General features: G+C 39.3%; 2 protein-coding genes across 2 annotated transcripts in view; both read left to right on the forward strand.

Annotated features, from left to right (window-relative positions):
* Positions 3,320 to 12,791, forward strand: LOC109831962 (cathepsin B-like). The gene is made up of 11 exons (XM_020399455.1): positions 3,320 to 3,536; positions 8,804 to 8,857; positions 8,973 to 9,053; positions 9,161 to 9,317; positions 9,424 to 9,428; positions 9,515 to 9,589; positions 9,755 to 9,880; positions 11,735 to 11,953; positions 12,072 to 12,185; positions 12,267 to 12,302; positions 12,398 to 12,791. Exons 1-11 carry the CDS (start codon positions 3,459 to 3,461, stop codon positions 12,530 to 12,532), a joined length of 1,080 nt encoding a protein of 359 aa, XP_020255044.1. The 5' UTR covers positions 3,320 to 3,458; the 3' UTR covers positions 12,533 to 12,791.
* Positions 13,292 to 13,406, forward strand: part of LOC109831963 (SPX domain-containing protein 4-like) — a 5,017-nt gene continuing 4,902 nt past the window's right edge. Inside the window, 2 exon segments of the mRNA XM_020399457.1 lie at positions 13,292 to 13,390; positions 13,392 to 13,406. The exon segment at positions 13,392 to 13,406 is cut by the window's right edge and continues 219 nt beyond it. Of these exon segments, the coding sequence (XP_020255046.1) occupies positions 13,292 to 13,390; positions 13,392 to 13,406 (114 nt within the window).

A 13,406-nucleotide genomic window follows, 5' to 3' on the forward strand; every position in this document is an offset into this window, starting at 1 on the left:
TTATCCGTGGACCGCCTTAGATCTGGATCCGGTTGATGAAAAATTTGGCAGAGCTTCGCCTTCGCCGAGGAAGTATTTGATTTGAAGCGCCGAGATTGACCAAGTGAAATCAGTAGCTTTTCTCGAGATCAAGACCAAGCCCGATCTCAAGGAAATAGGGAAAACGGGCGTCGGATCACTCGAACTCTCCTTCTTTATGCCGAAGAACTCGCCAAGATCTGTCAACCCTCGCTGAAATTCGTGCTCCTTTGACTCCTCAACAACCCCTGGAACAGATAAATCCTAGGAAAAACCGTTTAAAAACCGCCAAAACATGTTTCGGGCTCCAGACTGCGCGGCGCGGGTCAGACAGATCCGACCCACGCTTATGTGGGTCGGTCACATCCGACCCGCGCATGCACGGGTCGGAATCAACCGACCCGCGCTTGCGCGGGTTGGTCTGTTCCGTCCCGGGCTAGCGCGGGTCCGTCGCTTCTGCCGAACTTGTATGTTTCCTGACTTTTCCGAGACTTATAGTTTCTCCTGTTTCGCGTAATTTATCGTCTTGTTGACTTGTACGCTTCATTGCGGGACTGGCCGTCGAACGCGTGTTGGTTGACGTGCACGTGTTGATTGATGCGCGCGTGTTGACCGAGATAATTATATTGTTTCATGTCGAGTTAGTGTTAAATGTAAACGTTCAGCAGAACATGTGAATAAATAACATATCATGATAATTGTTACCATTATATGTTATCTTTCATGCTTACATGTTATATGTTATTCTTACGTGTTAACTTAAATTATGTACATGTTAATTTTTAGATTAACATGTTAACTTTCATTCTTACATGTTAACATTTCAAATTTTGTGGATTTTCATTACTATTATCCTTAATTTTGTAGATTTTATGTGGGTAATGGGTATTATGGTTATTTTTTCAGATTTTCTCCCAACATATCAGTGATGCTCTTGAAAGAGAAGATGAGATAGAGAAGTTACTAAGTGAAGAGTAAATTCAATTTTGGAGGAATACGACCAAACTAAATTGGAAATTGCTTCATGTTGTCAAGCGTAGCAAGCGCCTTCAATGGGATGCTTGCTCCAAGGAGATAAAACGACTTAACAGGACATTGGAGATCTATGAAGGAACTGCTGACCTGATTGACCCCGAAGACCTGAAGAAGAATGTGAAGACTATTATATCCCAGAATGATAGGCATACAAAGGCTGCACAGAAGAAGAGAAAATAATATTCATTCTATTAATAGGGTGACGATGTTGGTTGCTTCGATTATGACGATGTAACCAATATTGGAAAGGAAGCTTGTCATAATGCGGAGGAGGTTGTGCAAATGGAAAAGGAAATAAATGAAAAAGAAGAGAAAAAACAAGAAGCTGGCAAGAAGATAAGGAGATAGAGAAGGAAGACTGACAAGATATGGAAGTTGAGAATGTGGAGAAAGTTGAAGAGAAGGAGATGATGGTGAGAATGTGGAGAAACAAGAAGCGAAAAAAGAGGTAGAGAAAGAGGAGGAGAAAAAAGAGGAAGAGAAAGAGGAGGAGAAAGTTGAGGAAGAGAAAAAATAAGAGAAGAAAGATGAAGAGAAAGAGGAGGAGAAAAAGGAGGCACACGTTTATAAGAAGAGATCGAAGAAATTAATTTCAAAGGGGACAAGGGGACCAAGTACCGGGATTAGGACGCGATCACAGCTAGTCCGAACCCCTTTCACTGAAGAAAAGAAGAAGAAAGTTTGTCTAGAGATAATTACAATAACACACCACAAGGATGATGAGAGGCCAAAAATCAGGTACTACTGTAAGGCTGATGAATACAGTTGGGATTTGTTGAAGAACAGAAAAATCAAGAAGAAGGAGGAGGCTCTTCTGAAGTTGTTAAACAAGGGTATTCCTAATGTTGATGATTTTAGTATACGCTTGGTTGATAGTAAAGAAACCTTCATTCATAACTTTAGAATATCCCATCATGTAGCGTCAAAGCTCACACCAGATGAGAACAGATGGGTCGTAAAAACCCAACAACATAGAGCTAAACAAGCTCGAATCAGCATAATAACAAAAAACAGTCACGGGAACTCGACGACGAGCACAAATAGCAACCACAAACCCAACAACATAGAGCTAAACAAGCTCGAATCAACATAGTAACAAAAAACAATCATGGGAGCTTGACGACGAGCACAAATAGCAACAAAAAACCCAATAATCGTAAAAAATTTCCATCCTCAGATGCATGTTAGATGAGACTTCCTTTGAACAATTCAAGCATCTAAATGTCATGGGGTTTCCATGCAAATTTCTATCATTTCTAGATAATTGGTTAATTAAGCGCTCCATGGTAGGTAAAATAAGTTCAAAATATTTAAGCCAATCTAAAATTTGACTATTCAACTCTACCAAATCTCATTGCATTTCGTTGTAGGACCTCAAACAAGTGTGAATTATGGTTTTATTGAAATTATACCCAAAACAAAGGAGAAAACGAGGGAAAGGATCGACCTTGGGGAGTTGGCACCTCTCCCAAGTTGGCCCTCGACGTTTCTCCCCTGTGCCCAGACCTCGCCGTCGGTCGTCACTGCAAGAGAATGGTAGTGGCTCGCTGCCACACTGGCGACCGAGGAGGGCAGATTTGGGATTTTGGTGGGCTCGTAGGCGTCGAGGAGAGGAGAGGAGAGGAGAGGAGAGATCGAGAGCTCCATTGCTGTTGTCGCGGAATCTGTAAACTGAAGAGGAAGAGGAGATGAATCTAATGGAAGAGAGAGAAAGGTGAAGGAGTCAATTTCAGCGTTGACGAAGAAGGCCGCGGGAGATTTCTAGCGGGAGGAGAGCAAGGAGGTAACCCTAGCGTCACCAAAGGAATCAACGAGAGAAACGAGAGTGCGATTGTGAGAGGTGACCAGGATTTTTCTCGATTTCTCTCGGTTGGGGAAGGAAACTAGGGAGAGAAAAAAGTCTGAGGTGACAGCGTTTCCACACCCGTTTCTCCCCCTTCAAACCCAGCGAACCGAAGGGCCGAAAAGAAATGGGTGGGGGAAAAAAAAAAAAAATCCCATGTGGAGATCGTCAGGCCGGATTGTGGGGGGAGTTTTGGCTGTTTCCGAAGCGAGGGAAATATCACGGCAAGTGGCAACACTACATAGGCGTAGAGGTTCGTGCATACTACACGCAATCTAGATGGGGTAGTTCCGTAATAAACGCTGCTCTCTTGGGGTCGCCAACCGTTACGGCCAATCACGGATGGGGCACCGTCATATTATTATTGTAAAGATTCCCCCTCCCGTCCGTTTCCGCCTGACGCACGTCTTTCATATAAAAATAAAATAAATAAATATCATCAATCGATCGAAGTAACAATATTAGGAATCCAAAGTGTACACGCTCCTCCTTGCGATCCACAGAGAGAGGGGGAGAGAGAGAGAGAGAGAGGAGAAGAACTGATCAAGAAGGAAAGAGAGTGATGGTGGGTTGGGTCAGATCGGTTCCGGTGCTTCTGCTGCTCCTTGTTTTGGCCACACCGATCCAACTTTGGCAGCAGGTGTCTCTCTTTTCTCCCTTTCTCCCTTCCTTGCTTGCTTTCCTAACTCATCGGCTCAACTAATCTGTCTCTCTTTTTCTTTCCTCATCCTTCATTAGCGGCTATCATCGTCAAAAATAAACATTTTTTGAGATGTTTGTCTTCCCAACTATATGTATTATATATTTATGTACGTTGAAATAAATCCTCCAATTCTTTACATTAATTATTAATTATAACATAAATACTCCTAAATCCGTAAAAAAAAAAGAGTAAAGTCTTTTCCTCAGAAATTTTTTCTCCCCTTGGATTTATAAAGGATTTTGTATTTTCAACCCTTCTTTATCTCTCTCCATTACTTTCTATTTCCCAAGTCAACATTGATTACTAAATGTTTTTACTTGAATCAGGTTCCTGATCTAGTAAAACTGTATACGTCCTTGAGATTGGTCCCTAGATCCACTCCTTCATCCTCGATGAAGGACTCTCGTCCTACTTTCAAGCAATCGAGCCCGAATTTCTACATAGCAATTATATTCTTCTTGATAATTGAAGAAGAACTATCGAGGAAGAAGGCTTAATCGTATTCCTTCATTAACCATAATTATATAAAAGTTGCGTATACAATTATTGTATGAAATAACAGAATAATACCAGCACAATCGAGGAATATATTGTACCCATAAGGAAGGGAATAAGCTACATGTAGAAACAAATATACATCAAATATTCCTTAACGCACCCCCCTGGCATCGAACTCATGGTGGATCAAAACACTAAGAGTGCGTCAAACTCACGGTAAGCAAACACCGAGAGTTTATTATTTGAAAACTAACGACGTTTGGAGGTGTGAGTTTTGGTGAAGAAATCAACAAGCTGGAGTTCCGAACAAACATATTGTAGAGACATTGACCTAGTCTTCAAATAATGGTCGCTTATGAAATGACAATCAATCTCAATATGTTTTGTGCGTTCATGAACACTGGATTGATGGCAATCTTTATTGCGTTTTGATTGTCGCATTAGAGAGGAGTGTGTGAGAGAATCAATGCCCATGTCACGTAGAAGCTATTGCAACCAAATAATCTTGGATGTAGTATTAGATATAGCTTGATACTCAGCTTTAGCACTAGACTTAGAAACAACATCTAGCTTCTTAGCCCTCCATTATATAAGAGTATCACCAAGAAACACAAAATCCAGGAACAAATTAAAGATCAGTAGCATCATCGTGCCTAGTCAGAATCAAAGAAGGCCCGAAGTTGTTGCGCTGACATTGAGGAGAATAAAAGAGCTCGAGATAAAAGTACCACTAATATAGTGTAAACCCTGAAGTACAACGACATAATGAACAAATGTGGGAGATTGAACGATTTCGCTCACCACATGGACGATATAAGCAATTTCTACGTGAGATATACCAGAGCACCAACAAGTTCATGATACCTAGTGGGATTTCCCAAACGTTCACCTATATCAAGTGCCAATTTATGATCTGGTCATCAGTCAACTCGACACAAACCAAGGGATCAGAGTGTTTTTTGTTGAGAAAGAAGATATCCTTGTGGCCCATATGCTAACTTCAAGGCCTAGAAGATATCAAGGATGCACTAGTTCCTTCGTCTCAAATTTCTGATAAAGAGAAGTCTTTATAGTATCTAGCAAATTTCTGATAAAGAGAAGTCTTTATAGTATCTAGAAATGAAGGGTCATCTCCAGTAATGACCATAAATCAACATAAAGGAGAAGGACGACCTTGACTAGAAGTATGAAAAAACATGGCATGATTAGCCTTACTCTAGATAAAACACATACCAAGTACTGCAGAGCTGAATTTCTCAAACCAAGCTCATAGATCTTATTTTAGAACATTTCATGCACGACGAAGATGACAAACTTGTCGTAGAGAATGAGGAAGACTTGAAGGAGGTTGCATATAAACTTCATCATGAATCACCATAAAGAAATGCGTTCTTCACATCAAGCTAGTAGAGACTAGAGAGGCCATTGTGAAGAAATGCATTCTTCACATCAAGCTAGTAGAGAATGAGAGCTTGAACAGAGGTCATCTTAGCTATGGTAGCAGAAGTCTCCTCATAGTCAATGCCATTCTTTTGGGTAAAACTACGAGCAATGAGACATGCTTTGTATCAATCTATGGTGCCATCTAAATCAGTTTTGATTTTGTAAACCCACTTACAACTGACCAGGACTTTGCCTGAAGGTAATGAGACAAGCTCCCATGTACATATCTGCTGAAGAGCGGCTAACTCCTCTGCCATAGTTGTTTGCCACTCAGGAGAAGAGGCTAAGATGTAGGCTCATGGTGTGAATAAATAGCCATCAAGAATGCCTAAAAAAGTAGAGTAAAGTTTGAAGACAACTAAATAGCGGCGATCAACTAGCGAAGAATGATTATCCGAAGTGACTGAATGGTCAGTAGACGGAAGTGGAGCATGTATGTTCATGATCATCAGTAGATGGAGATGAGGATGGAGATGGAGATGGTGATATTGATGCTGAATCTGTCGTAATAGAAGGTTTTAGTAAGTTCAAGGAATGAAAGATCAATTGAAGTCGATGATGTATCATTGGCATCGAGCGACTGTCTACAATAATATTGGATATGCTCTAGAAATGTCACATCTCAAGAAACACGAAGTCTCTTTGTAATTGGATCATTCCTTATGTGCTTAAGACTATTTAAGAAAAACACAAATGGCAGAATAAGGAGACAACTGGTCTCGTTCATGTAATGGTAAAAGAATGAGACAAGTGCAGCCAAACACACTGAGATTCTCTAGGGTCACTATAAAAAGAATATGGTTTTGAGGGGACTCAACATCTATTACTGGAAAAAGCTACAGTAGTAATCGGCTATTGGTGAGGGTGTCATTTCTCATCTTGTTGGCGCTTGAAACAATTTTGAATGATATGTCTAGGGTGAAGACAATAGCGACAATTGTTGATCCCCTGCGTGTTGATAGGAATTGAAGGTGCTGAGGTAGTGGGCGGGGATGATTGAGTAACAGGTGGGTGTTGAGCAACAAGAACATTCGGAGTAGAAATGGTCTTTGTACTCAAGGCACGCTGACGTGTTGCTTCAGCTATAAGCTCGGCTAAGGTATCATTAAGAGTGGGTAGTGGTGATAGATGAAGAATTTGACTATGCAATGACTCGTATTCTTGTTGCAGACGCTTTAGAAATTGGAATAATCGATGTTGATCGTGAACAAGACATTGCTTGGTGGCACATGTAGAAGCCCAACAAGCCTTGCACAAAGGTTCATCCATTATTGCAAGCTGACGCCATTGAGCCTGCACAGAACTGTAGAACTCTTGGATGGATCACTCATCTTATTGAGCTAAAGAGAGTTCTTGGTAAACAACATACGAGTGGGCATAGCTAGACTGTTGATAGCTATGTTACTTGGGTACTTCTAATTTGAAGCCATACCCGTACCCAACACATACCCGTACCCAAACTCCTTGGACACTCCTTGCATGTATGCATACATTTATTCGGGCATGTACCTAATTATAAAATACATGTTTTAAATTAAAACACTCGTCATACATTTTCTGGACATATATCCACTTCACATCCACTTCTTGAAGCTTGTTTGAATGCCTAGTTCAAAAACTAGTGATTTTTCAATTTATAATTCACATAATAAGAGAAACATAAATATATTATAGGAATTTTTATTCTCATCCTTGTTCTCATATAACTTATTAATTCCAATATATAATATATGGGTGTATATAAATATTTATATAGCCGTGCCCCCTAAACCTACCTTTTACAAATTTGTCATTTCCCATACTCTTACTCATACCGTACCGGTACTCGTACCTATGCAACATAGGCTGATAGAGTCCTTGCAATTGGAGCCACATTGCACGCATCGTTGGAAACTGACAAGTTGCATACAGATATCAAATTCTATGGAGGAAGAAATAATTCAGCGTGCTCGATGGTCTGCAAGAGCCCATGCGGCTGTCTGTTTGGCATCACTACCATCACTGCCAGTTTAAGTGGAGGCACGCCATCAATTTGACTCATGAGATCAAGAACGTTGAAAAGAAGTTGCACAGAAATTGACCTTTTATCACGATAGTTGGTCCCTGTGAATTTCAAATCAAGCTGAGGAAAATTTTCAATAAAATTTGCAGCTATTGTTTTTCAACAACGAAAAAGAAAACTTCATCCAGCAAGAAATCACGCAATGCTCTTGCACAAAAATGGCAAGAAAAAAATATTCAATCACAAGGCTTGAGGGCTTGAGGCGTTGATCCAGAAAAAAATCATGCTAGCCCTTGCACAAAAGGACAGAAGCGCAGTTTTGCCGAAAGAAAATAGTTGTCAAAGGCAGCTCTAGTCTCCGATGAAACCAGTGTGAAAGCTTTAAAAGCTAAAGGAGCTGATTGATGCTCGGAGGAACTGATTTGTACTCAGAAAAGGATAACTGAGACAAAGACGAGGCAGTCGATAGCCGGGAGGTTTGATCAAAGATGAAGGCAATATCTGATTGGAGTGGGCAAAGGAACTCAAATTTTGATCAGAGAGGAACTCAAATGCTGATCAGAGAGGATGATGCCAGAAACTTGAGTGCTGATCGGATGAGGATGACAACCGAATTGGATCTGAAGATTTTTGATTAGAGATTAGGCTCTGATCCCATGATAACTGAAGAAGAATTATTGAGCAAGAAGGCTTGATTGTATTCCTTCATTAACCATAGTTATATACAAGTTACATATAAAATTATAGTATGAAATAACAGAATAATGTCGGCATAATTGAGGAATATGCTGTACCTTCTAAGGAAGGGAATAGTCTACATATAGAAACAAATATACATCAAATATTCCTTAACACTTTTCTCTTCCAGTGTTCTTGGGTATGGCCTGCCAGGTTTCATCTATGTTTGAACCTTCTTGAATTTCAGAAATCCATTCTATTTAAGGTTCTAGACTGCTTTCAAACCCTCCTTCAGTTAATGCCAGACAAATTAACAGTCGTATGAGTGTTCTTCCTCCCCCTTTTCTGTTTCTTTTTTGTGTCTGTGCGCTCAATCCTAATTTTCACTTAGTAATAGGTATTGGAGAATACTAATCTTTAACATTTATCTAAACTAAACTATTAAATTAATTATATTAAATTGTTTAAAAAAAAACTCTTGTGCCTTCCATAGAACAAGAGCTGATGGAGACATCAAATATGTAAAAGAAGCTAATACAAATTGTGGAAGTTAAATTGACATATCCGCTTTGTGTACCTGTAGGTGGTCGCCGTGGTACCAATCCTTGAGGCCAAGACAGAATCCAATATTCTTCAGGTCTTTTCCTTCTCTATTTTCTTTGGGAACATTCTCATAACTATGTATATTTTAGTGTTCCATCGTTCTAGCTTTTGTTACGATAACAATTCTCAACTTCTTTTTTATTTGGCAGGATTCTATTGTACAGAAGGTTAATGCAAACCCTAATGCAGGATGGAAAGCTTCCATAAACTCTCGCTTCTCCAATTATACAGTGAGTGCTTGAAACAACTCGGTAACCTTGTCCAAGTTTTAATCCGACCTTGCGTAATATGAGGAAAGGTGTTGCCTCATACTGATTTACTTCCTATTGTTTTGTAGGTTGCACAATTCAAATATATTCTTGGAGTGAAGCAGATGCCTCAAAATTCCATGAAAGATATTCCTGTTAAATCTCATGGCAAACCTTTGGGGCTGCCCAGACAGTTTGATGCTAGGACAGCTTGGCCTCAGTGTAGCACTATTGGAAGAATACTTGGTTAGTATTAGCCAAATCCTAGTATCAGTGGTTCTTCATTGTGACAGATACTGACATTTCCGTATTTCTAATGCATGTCCTGTTTGATTGTATTTTTGGTCCAAAGATCAGGTAAGTAGTTTTTTTTTGCCTCTCTTAGCAGTATTTGGCTAGATTTCTCTATATAGTACTCAAATGTTTGTTTTTCTGATGTGCAGGGACACTGTGGTTCTTGTTGGGCATTTGGTGCAGTGGAATCATTGTCAGATCGTTTCTGTATCCAATTTAACATGGTATAATCACCTCGCCCTGCAGCTTTTATCATTTGTCAGATCGTTTCTGTATCCAATTTAACATGGTATAATCACCTCGCCCTGCAGCTTTTATTGACTTCCTAGTTTCATTTGAAAATCAAATACTCTATGTTCTTTTCCTTATACCTGCCTTTTTCATTGCAGAACATCTCTCTTTCTGTTAATGACCTCTTGTCCTGCTGTGGTTTTATGTGTGGGGATGGTTGCGACGGAGGGTACCCTATACGTGCATGGCACTACTTTGTGCAGAGTGGTGTTGTTACTGATGAGGTAATTGCATATGTTAAAATCTCTTTCTCAATTGCATCTTTAATTACAACTAACATGTCTCATTCCATATTTATGACCACACCATTTTGTACAATTGTAACACGCTTCCTTGTTGAGGTAACATAGTATTTTCATGTTATAGTAGGATGCAAAGAATTATAGGCTGATCTCATCATAAAACCGCCTTGACTCAGGCATTAGTAATGGCTATGGCCTTAAAATCATGTTCCAATACCATTTTTATTTGGTTAGAAGAGAGGCATATAAATGTTTCTGTTCTGCTGGTTGTTATCCTCATCTCTTTGAAAGATCAAACCAGCTGAAGCTTATCGTAAAAGCTTGTAATTTGAGATCATTTTCAGAAAGACAACTTACCACTTCTCATAATAAACGTGTATAGTCAACAGTTGCTCTGTGAAATAATTAACTTTTCCAATACCCAAGTCTACTTTTATCTGTAAAATTGAATCCCAATTAGGTCAAGGTCTTGCTCTGCAGTCCTTTCTTGTCTCTTTAATTTTCCTTGCAGAAGACCACTTACATATTAGCCTGAAAAACAATTTGTAACACCCAAACAAATCTATAGATGTATTTGCTTTAGGTCATGCCAAAAGCATTCATATTTGACTTGGGTTTGTTGGGACATAAGAAACTCAGTTCGTATGTGCTGCATTGACCTAAAGCCTCATGTAATACCATGTAAAACTTGGTGAGAGTGTCATCATTTTTGAATTGCCTAATGCTGTTCATGGTTTCTCCTAGATTAGAAGGAGACCTAACTTTTTAATTTTGGATTTATTTAAGGGTTCCATCAAATTCAGTACTCATGAAAGACCTTATGTGATTTTTACATAATTATCTTATTTTATGTCTACCTTCATCATTATCTTTATCTATCATCAGGGGAAGAGGTAGCAGACTCTGGATTTTGAATTTTGTGTTTGTGGGAAGAATATAGTTTTTCTTAATGGTTGCTGCTGCTTCCTTCTACTGTGCGCGGGGCTGTTTTGATACTTCTAAACCCTGTTTTCCAAAGGAAACAATCAACCAACCCCTAAAATTCTTACAGTCTTCATCAAACCCATTCCTTACAACATAGTCACTTCCTCTTTGGAAAGCAAAGAATTTTGAGTATATGCCTCCCTCTCTATTTGTGTTATGGAACCATTACATCGTGGTCATAGTTGTAAATCTGCAGGTTCCAACATCAGACCATTTGGGACATGACTAATTCAGAAGGAAATCTAAAAAAGATAATTAAGCATGTCATGTGACTGTCGTGCACACCAAGGATATACTTTCCTCAGTGCTAGTATTTGTCATTGGACAGGATCTTTTTAAAAATTCAAAGATCGATGCTTTTAACTAGAACTTCATGCCTATAAATGTTAATCAAATCACTGACATCTGTACAAAATTTTTTGTGCACACAATTAATAAAGTGGCAAACCACAAAAGTTGATTTGGACCTTTTTATATATGTGAAAGCCGCAGCTTCTTGTGAATTAATGCCCGTAAAAGTGGAGTAGTAACACCTATAGATTAAGCGGATCAAGCTGTTGCCAAGCTTATCACTGGAACCAATTACTAGCTTGACAGTTGCCTTCCCAAGATTTTTTTTTCACTACATGACTAGCCAATCAATACTACCAAATTAAATACACTTCTGCCTTTAAATTGGATATCACTCAAAACTCTTATTATGCTTGGCAAGTAAGATATGCTAACTTTTTTAGCTGCTATTCTTCTTACGTATCTTCTTTGCCTTTTTTTATACTGAAGTATATAAGAAATTTTTGGTGTCCCTAAACGATATATGACATGAATTTACCCCAATTATATACCTTCCTGCAGTGTGACCCATATTTTGATGAAGCTGGATGTGTCCATCCAGGCTGTGAACCTGTCTATCCGACACCACAGTGCGAAAAGAAGTGCAAAGTGAAGAATCTTTTTTGGGAAGAAACAAAGCACTTCAGTGTTAATGCTTACAGAATAAATTCTGATCCTCGGGATATTATGGCAGAGGTCTACAAGAATGGTCCTGTTGAAGTTTCCTTCACAGTTTATGAGGTACAGAAAAATGGCAAACAACCATATCTAGTTTATGAAATCCTTGACTTTGGTTTCACTGGTTTCACATTAATTTGTCATGTGGATATCTTCAATTGGTCTCGTTTACCATCTGCAGGATTTTGCTCATTATAAGTCAGGGATCTACAAACATATTACAGGCGATGTCATGGGTGGACACGCAGTTAAGTTGATTGGTTGGGGAACCAGTGATGATGGTGAAAAATATTGGGTATGTGTTTCTCAAATTTTCTATCACCTCGTTCTCCTCTAACCTCATCTGTCTGATTTCGATTCTTTCTCTCTCCTGCAGCTTCTAGCAAATCAGTGGAATAGAGGTTGGGGTGATGTAAGTGCCTGAATAGATTATCTGGTTAAACCAATTAGTGTTGCCTAAGATGCATGATATGCGCTAAATTGGGCTCTCTTTTTGCGCGTGTGCAGGATGGTTACTTCAAGATTGTTAGGGGCACAAATGAATGCGGGATTGAAGAGGATGTGGTTGCTGGGTTGCCTTCTTCAAAGAACCTGATCAGGAACTTAGCTGGCATGAATATAGCTCAGGATGCCACTGCTTAATTTTACATTAGCGTACTATAAATAAACAACTCTGTTAAGAGTGTTTAAACATAAGGACGAATGTAAATGTTGAAGAGATGCCGCGGGTTGTGATGCCAGTCTATATTGTAATACAGAATGAATACTCTTGCCTTATTTTTCATCTTCATGGTTGTTAAAACTCGAAAGCATCACATGTATCGTGATGTCTATGTTTATGTTAAAAAAAAAACATTGTATTATTTGAAGGATGCTATGTCACTTTATGCTTTAGACGATATCAACGCAGGTAGTAGTTTCATACATGTTCTTACGCAAAAGTCTTCTCGAATAGTTTTAGAGCCGGACGAGACTCGGGAGGCAGTTTTCCTGTATTGTACTACATAAGATTCCGGGGGAATTATGTAAGTTTTATTAGTCATCATCTTGTTAAACGAATTTGAGGATGACAAATGAAAGAGGGAAAGAAACAACTAACTACTCGTAAAGTTTCTTAATTAATTAATTATGCGCAAGCAAGCAAACAGCAAAGAGAACTAACTAGCATATAACTCTTACCGATCACGCCTGCTCAGTGAGAGTCGGTATCCAAGTGGCACATCGCGAGACGCTCAAAATCAACCTCCTCGAAAGTTTTTAATTATACAAAAGGAGGAGGGTAGAAAGGTAAATTAATCCAAAGAGTTGTGAGAAGTATGAGGGGTATTTACGGAATTATAGAGAGAGGACAAAAGGGGGAGGAGGAGGCGGAGAAGGAGAAGGGGGGAGAGAGAGAGAGAGATGAAGTTCGGAAAGGATTTCAAGAATCATTTGGAGGAAACGCTGCCGGAATGGAGGGATAAGTTCTTGTGTTATAAGCCCCTCAAGAAGCTCATCAAGCACCATCTGCCTCAAT

Source organism: Asparagus officinalis, chromosome 2, assembly GCF_001876935.1.
Source record: "Asparagus officinalis chromosome 2, Aspof.V1, whole genome shotgun sequence".
NCBI classification, from domain to species: domain Eukaryota; kingdom Viridiplantae; phylum Streptophyta; class Magnoliopsida; order Asparagales; family Asparagaceae; genus Asparagus; species Asparagus officinalis.

Excerpts from the sequence above, each read along its gene's own strand:
- LOC109831962 (XM_020399455.1), top strand. The coding sequence starts at position 3,459 with ATGGTGGGTTGGGTCAGATCGGTTCCGGTGCTTCTGCTGCTCCTTGTT. Across the intron at positions 9,054-9,160 it reads CTCGCTTCTCCAATTATACA|GTTGCACAATTCAAATATAT; the intron begins GTGAGTGCTTGA and ends ATTGTTTTGTAG. Across the intron at positions 9,590-9,754 it reads TCTGTATCCAATTTAACATG|AACATCTCTCTTTCTGTTAA; the intron begins GTATAATCACCT and ends TTTTCATTGCAG.